General features: G+C 36.9%; 1 protein-coding gene across 2 annotated transcripts in view; it reads left to right on the top strand.

Annotated features, from left to right (window-relative positions):
• Positions 1-8,784, top strand: part of LOC107668296 (myotubularin) — a 28,804-nt gene that overhangs the window by 5,313 nt on the left and 14,707 nt on the right. Inside the window, exons 2-4 of one of the 2 annotated variants that reach the window (XM_016460121.1) lie at positions 1,241-1,324; positions 3,333-3,405; positions 6,429-6,523. In XM_016460121.1, coding sequence (XP_016315607.1) covers positions 1,262-1,324; positions 3,333-3,405; positions 6,429-6,523 — 231 coding nt within the window. In that variant the 5' untranslated portion in view covers positions 1,241-1,261. The remainder of the gene's footprint in view (positions 1-1,240; positions 1,325-3,332; positions 3,406-6,428; positions 6,524-8,784) is intronic. The other variant, XM_016460131.1, reaches the window with a different exon arrangement.

The raw sequence follows: 8,784 nt of genomic DNA, 5'->3' as shown, positions 1-8,784 counted from the left end.
ATTTTATTTGTTGTTTGTTGATTTTTAAATATAAAACTTGAAGTGATTTATGTGTCGGTACTTTTTGAACATCTGCAGCACATTTGAACAATACCGTGATAATACTGATAACCGTGATAATTTTGGTCACTATAATCTTGATAAGAAATTTTCATACCGTTACATCCCTACGACTGATATATCGGCCAATATTTGGCATTTTTTAAATATCGGCTCAGTTAAAATTTCTCTATCTGCGTTTTATTCAGCTACAGCAATCACTGGATACTTCTTCCTGGAGCATTACTTCTACTATGCATATGTGGAGTTTCTGCGCAAGGGCGCCCTCCGGCTTCCAGTATGAATTAAACAGTCATTACATTACGTGTGTACTCAGTAATGCTCACAACACCCTATTTTGGGTAAAAATAGGAAAGATAATACTTTTCTCTAAAGAAACAGGATTCCCTAAATCATCGTCATTGATATCGTTATCGCAATAAATATCAGAAATTGACGTGATATATTTTTAAGCCCATATCGCCCATCCCTACTCCAAAGAGAAAGGAAAACTTGAAATCGCATCATATGACCCCTTTAAATTGACAGTAAACAGTTATAATGTTACAAAAAAATTCTGTTTCAAATAAATGCTCAAACTTCTTCAAATTTCTTTTGAAGTTTATATTCACCAAAGAATCCTAAAATAAAAACAACCACATTTTCCCCAGAAAAATAAAAAATAAGTAGCACAACTCATTTCAATATTAATAATAAGATTAAATCTTATTTGAGCACCAAATAAGCATATTAAAATGATTTTCTAAAGGATCATGTGACACAAAAGACTGGAATCACTGGAATAAACTACATTTTAAAATGTGTTTAAATAGAAATCAGCTTATATAGGCCTAAATTGTAATAGTATTTCACAATATATAATAATTTAATTGTGATGTAAAATGTAGCACAGGTGAATATAAGAGACTTTCAAAAAAATTATACCGACCCCAAACTTTTGAATGATATATAGTGTAGATGATTTGTAGTAGTCTTTGAAGCATCTGTTTGAATGCGTTAAAATCACTTCATACCTCTATTGCCCATTTGTAGCTGTTATAAAGTTAAATGTAGATGTCAGAAATAAATACAGATATTTTTATGGTGAATCGACTGAAAATGTACAAATCTGAACTACTGGTAAGCAGAAAAAAAAACTATATTGTTGAGCTGAAAGAAAAATGACATGTCTCTTGTGGAGGTGGAAGAAGCAAACCCAGTGATGGCCTCGGCTCCTATAGCACCTTACAACTCCAGTCCTCTGGGGAACAGCTCCAGCCCAAACGTGAGTAAAGTCTGCGTGCAAACATGCTGTAATTGTGCTGTCCTTTGACTGTAACAGAATGTTACTCATTTTTTCCCCTTTGCTTTACAAACTACTAGGGATGCACCAATATGAAAATTTTGGCCGATACCGATAACCGGATATCGGCCAAATTTTCTTATCGGGCCGATACCGATAACAGAAAAAATGAGCATTTATCGGCCGATACCGATATGGTGGCCGATATATCGTGCATCCCTACAAACTACACTATCCTGTAAGTGTGCATTGCTGTTGTAGGAGGGTTAGACTTTCGTTTTCTGCATGAATTAATAATGCACTTCACTGGTATCAATAGAGCTGCCCTTTGCTCTGCTTTCCTATAGCATTAAACAGCCATATAGATGTTATAGAAGAGATACTGTATATGCTGCCTTGTGCTTTTTTTATTGACAACTTATTTTACATTTGAGCTATTTTAAACAGCATTTTCAAGGCCTCGTGTTATTAGCACTTTTAAAAAATAATTTCACACCCCAGGACTTATTTAAGTGAACTGCTGCAAAAGCAAATGGTGAAAATATATATAATTTCATTTTCATTTAATTTAGAATAGGGTTATTAATATAGTTATATATGTAATATAATAAAATATAACATAATACAATGGAACTATTTTTTTACATAGGGCCATGACGTTAAAAAAGAAAGTTGACGTCCACGTTATTTGTCATCTATCCAGTTGGTCTATTTTAAGTGCACTCAGTCCAGCATAGCTATTCAGTACATTTATAGAGTGATTAATAATACGCTTGCATATTGCACGTTGCTAAATATGTGAAAATTGTGTAATTCAAATGGGAACTTGTAATAGTGGTTAAAGCAAAAGAGATTGTTTCCTTTAAAAGCAGAGCTCCCTACACGAACAGTGTCTGGCTTGGCAAAGGGAACGTCTCTGGGCAGAGGGGATTCCAGACAGACAGGGAGTTGGCACATCACTAGGGCTTGAGCCAGGAGACTGCTGTTCCATGCATATGTTAGTGGAACTGTAACACCTGGCAGGTGATAGGCAGCAGAACCCAAGTCTCCGTTTTTCCAGGGTCCCCAAGGACAGCTAGAGAGATTTTGTACAGAGAATCGTCCATCTGTCTCTGTGATTGCTTCTGTTTGACTCTTTTTATCTTAGTGAGTCTCCTTTCTTTCTTTCTTTCTTTCTTTTTTTCTTTTTCCTATCACAGCTGAATATGCAGAAATGATTATAACTAAGCCATTTGGGCTTGATTTCCCAGATGACTGAACAATTGCAGACGAATGTTGCAGAAAAAAAAGCACTGTACATTTAAGATGTATTTAACGGTGTCTCTTTTAATCCTCTTACTAGTTGGCTGTTTTTTATTCTCCCCCTTCCTCATCTGCCCTCTTCTGTTTACCCAACTACTTCTTATTTGTGTGAAACAGGTTCATTTTCCAGCTAGGATCACTGTGTGTGTGTGTGTGTGTGTGTGTGTGTGTGTGTGTTTGGCTGCTCCATTTGTCATCTCAAGAGCACAGGCTAGACCATTACCCAGAAGCCCTTGCTTCACTCTGCCCACAGGGTTGTGACATGCAAACACTGAACAGCAGCAAAAGGCCGAATAAACGACCACATGCAGTGAATGGCACTCTTAGCTCACATTCCAGTTCACTAACCTTCAACTGGCGGCAGGAAAATAGCCCAGGGAAAGACAATCTGGATCCCTGATCTCACACACACACACAGAGCATCAGACTGGTGCTCATAGACAGAGGGTGAAAGAGGACAGTCTCCTCTTACTCTTTATTTTCCTCTCTTCACTACTTCCTCTTCCATTACTTCCTGTCACTCTCAGATTTTTTTCCCCAGCGTTTTTTCCCCTCTGATCAGATGCCACTGAGTACAGTCGTGCTCAGAACTGTAGTGTATTAATGTTGTGAGTAGAAACAGTTGTGGTCGTTTGTGTGTGTGAGGGATGTGCCCATGTCAACCCAATATTCCTGCATGTGTTGACAGGCGTCCAGAGAGAGCCTGAAGATGGAGCCGCTGGCAGATGTTGCCATGCTGCCGGGAGAAGAGAGAGTGATCGGTGAGTGAGAGCATGTGTGCATGTTTGTGGGCTCTTATTGAATAAGAATTAATCTTACATCTACATAAGCCTTTTGGTCATACTAGTATATTTTAAAATGTATTTTAATATTGACACTTTGAAATTTAATGTTTATATAGCTGAACACATTGCCTTTCAATGTGTGCTCCATTTGATAGTGTGCACGACACTTGCACACTAGAAAGTTTCATCCTTGTCCAGTGTCTGCGCTATTTCTCTTCTGAAGTTATTGAAGCAAAATAAATCAAGATGCATATGCAAGTTGAGCATACAGAGTGTGTGTGGTTAGAAAAATCAGGCTGCATGCATACGGTTCATGCTTACCAGGGCTCCAGACTCCTATAAGAAACATAAATAGGCGTCAAATTATTTTTTTAAGTGCCACAGAATAAATGTGTTTTATTTGTTTATTTATTTTTTTAAACACCTTAACATTTCAGTCATGCTGTCATGTATTTATGTCTCCCCTCCTTTTACAGCATAAGCATTTTAATCCATCTTGTAGATGTCTTGGGAACTAAGGTTCACTTAGAGTGGGAGCTAAACGTCTTTTCCAACTTGAGAACTGTATACAGTCACAAAGAATTGTTTAATATACAGGATCTGTGCCAATATCACAGACCATAATTATTTCAGCATCACTTGGCCCTTGAGTGTAGTTTGGGCTTCTGCTCAATGCATCTTATAAATGTTGTCATATGTCTTGCACACATCCAGTCTGTTCTTCTTCATTAGTAACATGCAGTTTTATAGGAGGTGTTGAATTTTATCTTTAGCTGCTTGCATTCTTTCTTATCATGTAGACAACAGGTTAAAGGGGTCATATGATGCTTTTTTAAAGATCATTATTTTGTGTATTTGGTGTAACAGAATATGTTGACATGCTTTAATGTTCAAAAAACACATTATTTTTCAAATACTGTACATTATTGTAGGTCCTCTATGCCCCGCCTCTGTCAAACGCTTCGTTTTCTACAAAGTCCCTCCTTCCGACAAGCACAGTCTGCTCTGATTGGCCAGCTGACCCAGTGCATTGTGATTGGCCGAACACCACAAGCACTCGTCGGAAATGTAACGCCCCTTACCATAATCGCGAGCTTCATCTTTCAAAATAAAGTAATCTTAAAGATTCCTAAATGCATCTACTTTCGGAAGGCCAAATAAAGTGCTTTTGCTTTCGCCTAGAAACACACAGCGTCTCCCTGACATGGCTGCTTCAACACTAACTGCGGTTACTGAAACCATGCCTTCTTTCTTTGCGTGAACATTTGGGCGGCATTACGCAAATATTTCCACATAGTGAGGTAGATATGTGGGGGCGTGTTAGAACGAGCCGTTTTAGGGGGGTGTGGCAGAGTCTTAACTTTGATAAAGAATATCTCTTTGGTTTTGAGACTTTAGTCTTTGCAACTTCAGGGATCTTATCTATGCACAATCAGCTTGTAACACTCCAAAGAGAAAGGAAAACTTGAAATCGCATCATATGACCCCTTTAAGTAAAAATATGAATATGCAATATAGTGCTTATATTTAGCAAAATGCTCCTCTTTATAGTTATTTTTTCTAGCTGACTAATGAGCTTATCGCTAAAAGGTTATTCTGAGGTAAATGATTGTTACGAGGCATTGTTTACCAGCTTTAAACGTTTTCCGCAGTATGAAACACTGAATGGGTGATTACATGAGACATTTCAGTAAGTTGTTCTGTAGGCTATCTTATAATATACCTTTTGGTGTCCATTCATGTTTATTTCGTACTATAGTAGTAAAGAGAAAGAGGGTTCACGTTCCGCTTGATCTGAGGCACTAAAGAAATGGCTCATGCCATATTAAAGAGCACCAAAAGGGTATGTATTGTTTGAATTTCGTTTTGAATTTGGCAGTTTTAAAGCTGATAATTTGTTTATTAAAATGTAACCTATTGTGAAGCCTATTGTGTTTATTGGATGGCAAGTGCGCTACAAATAATATGAAGTTCACGCATTAACAGAACACAGCATATAGACTAAAGATCTTGATAACAAGAAGCTTTATTAGTATCGATTATAAACGAGAACTGTTAACGGTATTTTTAATGTCCACACAGCTGACAGCTTTAGCTGTTGTAGTTTGTTCAAGTTGTGCGCGAAATAGACACTGCTTTTCTGCACTTTTACTTCACACGTCTCTGGCATTTTGAATCTCTCACAACTGGAGCTGCTTTTAGCTGCTGTTCGGCAGAGATGAGGACTGTTTTTCCACTAAGACTTTGAACATAACATTAACATAACTTTGAACATAACATAACAAAAGATGTGATCGCAAAACAATCAGGAGAAAAGGCATTACATGCAAATTTTTATGTCATAACATGTAAATTTATAGTTGCCAGTGGCGATCTCAGCAAAAATATCACTTGCAAATTAATATTTTTGGTCGCAGTCTGGAGCCCTCCTTACTATGCATGAAAATACTATGAAATTTGTCATGTTCACTGCACACATTACCATAGCATAAGAGTAAAGAGCGAAATATGCTTTGGGCGTACAATACTAATAAAGCACCTATAAATGCTTAATAAAGCACCTAAGTGAGTCAGGTCATTAATCATTGTCTAAGTGCTCTGAATCATGAAAACCAACTAAGTATTTAAACAGTTTAAAACTTAAAATCATGGGGACAAGGATGCAGCATCACACAGCTCTATTTAATAATAATAATAGATAAGTAATAGAGGGCTATCAAAATAAAGTACTTGGTTGGTCATGTGATCTCAAAATATGAGGGGGGACCGATTTTTGTTATATACTATAGTTTTGTCTTGACCACTGATATGACTGGAATCTTCATTTAATGTGAGTGTACAACGTTTTGACAAAACATATTCAAAAGTACTATTCATATCTTAGCTACCTAACTTTAATGCACCTTTAATGGTTTCCCACAAACATTTTAAGTCAGGTTTTATGGTATTAAATAAATCTTGAGGTTTATATATATTTCCTACTCTGTTTTACTCCTCAGATAAAGACATCATCTACATCTGCCCTTTTAATGCTGCAGTCAAAGGAAAGGTGTTCATCACCAACTACAGACTTTACTTCAAGAACACTGACTCAGTAAGAGAAACTTTCATTTTCATTTCCCAAAATGCAACGCATTAGTTCTCTGTGTGTTCAGGCACAGTCATTCTGAGGCCATGCCAGTGCCTCTTTAAAACCAGCTTATCCATTTCCTCCTTTCTTTCTGTCTTTCAGTCTTTCCTCCTCAATTTCTCCTTTAAAGGCTTGTTTCCACATTCTTTATTTTGGATCAAATTTTAGTGTCCACCTTCAGTTAAAGCACACATCCTTTAGGTCTGTATTACATGAGACAAGAGACGAATATGAAAGGACTGGAAGAAGGAGAGATTTCACATCATATCAGTCAGAGAAAGGGTTTCATCTCGTATCTGGCTTTGTCCTTGGTTGGCACATGGTAGCGGACACCTGCAGCCCTGTTTTGTGGATGTTTTGACCGTTGATGGGGTCCGTTTCCATGATCTGTCAGCCTGGCAAAGTGGAAGAAAGAAAAAATGCTGGAGGTACACAAAGTTGTGAAATTCATTCAAGTGTCAATACAGTAATACAAACTAGGGATGAAACGATTACCGGTTTGATGATAAATCATGATAAAATTCCCTTCCTGTTAGTATTGCCATTTTATATTTTAATTATCAATAAAACCGTATTCGATTACCGCGATTTGAACAACTCAGGATAAATAAATACTGCCCAGCATAAAGCAAAGTTTCAAGTAACAGTCTCACCTGCGCATAGCATGCAGAGTAGTTTCGTTTTGTGTGAAAACATGGCGGACAGCTGGGAGGTTTTAAAAGAGTGCTGAGGGAATTATACAAATGAATATATGAATTAATTTATTATATGAATTTACCTCTTAGTGTTCTGACTGTCTTCAGAAAAGATTCGATGGCATTTTGTTTTCATCTTCGCTCCATGTAATACCATGTAATACCTAATAAAGAGGCGTTCTTAATCTTATCGCAATGCTTTGTCTATGGAGGTTACGGGAAACTGCTCTTATTCTGCTGTTCCATAAGCACCACCTGCTTTCAGAGAGTGGATTTACATTTACATTCAGCCTGTGTGCAGTTTTTGTTTGGCCAAAAAACAGACCGAATTTGCATGCCCTGCTGTAAAGTTTGACCGGTTGATCAAAAACAAGCTTATGTGGATTCTACACATTTAAACAATTCGGATAAGGTATCTAGAATTATTTATGGAGCAGATAAAATGCATATAATATTAATCACTTATCGTTTTGACCTAACCCTTTTCTTTATTTAAAGGCTGAAATGTGAGGTTTACCATTTTATGAAACTTTTTCAAAGCTTCATTTGAAAATTTCATGCATGTTGTTAGATAAACTGTTGTCATGTGGTCATTTAAAATCCGGACATAATTGATAATGTTATGGTTTTAGTGTTTATGCAAACAAAAATTAATTGTATTTGTTGTTTGTTGATTTTAAATATAAAACTTGTTAAATGATTTATATGTCAGTACTTTTTGAACATTTCCAGCACATTTTAACAATACCATGCTGATAACTGTGATCATTTTGATCACTATAATCTTGATAAGAAATATTTATACTGTTTCATCTCTGATGCAAATGTAACATTGACTGTTTTAAAGATATAGTTTTAAAATTAATTAAAATTAATTAAAATGCCTCAGGGCTCAGTTCTTGGACCACTTCTCTTCTCTGTCTAAATGGCATCACTAGGTTCTGTCATTCAGAAACATGGCTTTTCATACCACTGCTATGCTGATGACACTCAACTCTACCTCTCATTCCATCCTGATGATCCGACGATAGCTGCTCGCATCTCAGCATGTCTAACAGACATTTCTTGTTGGATGACAGACCATCACCTTCAACTCAACCTGGCTAAGACAGAACTGCTTGTGGTTTCAACAAACCCATCACTTTATCAAAATTTCACCATCCAGTTAGGCTCATCAACCATAACTTTGTTCTATCCAGGCTGGACTATTGCAATGCTCTCTTGGCAGGTCTTCCAGCCACTTCTATCAAACCTCTACAATTTATCCAAAATGCCGCTGCAAGATTAATCTTAAATGAGCCGAAAAGAACACATCACACCTCTGTTCATCAATTTTCACTGGCTACCAATAGCTGCTTTCATAAAATTCAGGGCATTATTGTTTGCCTACAAAACCACCACTGGCTCTGCACCCATTTACCTAAATTCATTACTTCAGAGTTATGTGCCCTCTAGAAGCTTGCGTTCTGCAAGCGAACAACGCTTTATTGTTCATCCCAAAGAGGCACAAAATCACTTTCACTGACTTTT

This window comes from Sinocyclocheilus anshuiensis, unplaced genomic scaffold (assembly GCF_001515605.1).
Source record: "Sinocyclocheilus anshuiensis isolate Anshui unplaced genomic scaffold, SAMN03320099.WGS_v1.1 scaffold337, whole genome shotgun sequence".
Lineage (NCBI taxonomy): Eukaryota > Metazoa > Chordata > Actinopteri > Cypriniformes > Cyprinidae > Sinocyclocheilus > Sinocyclocheilus anshuiensis.
Note: the sequence above shows the minus strand (reverse complement) of the source record. Positions and strands in the feature narration are given on the sequence as shown.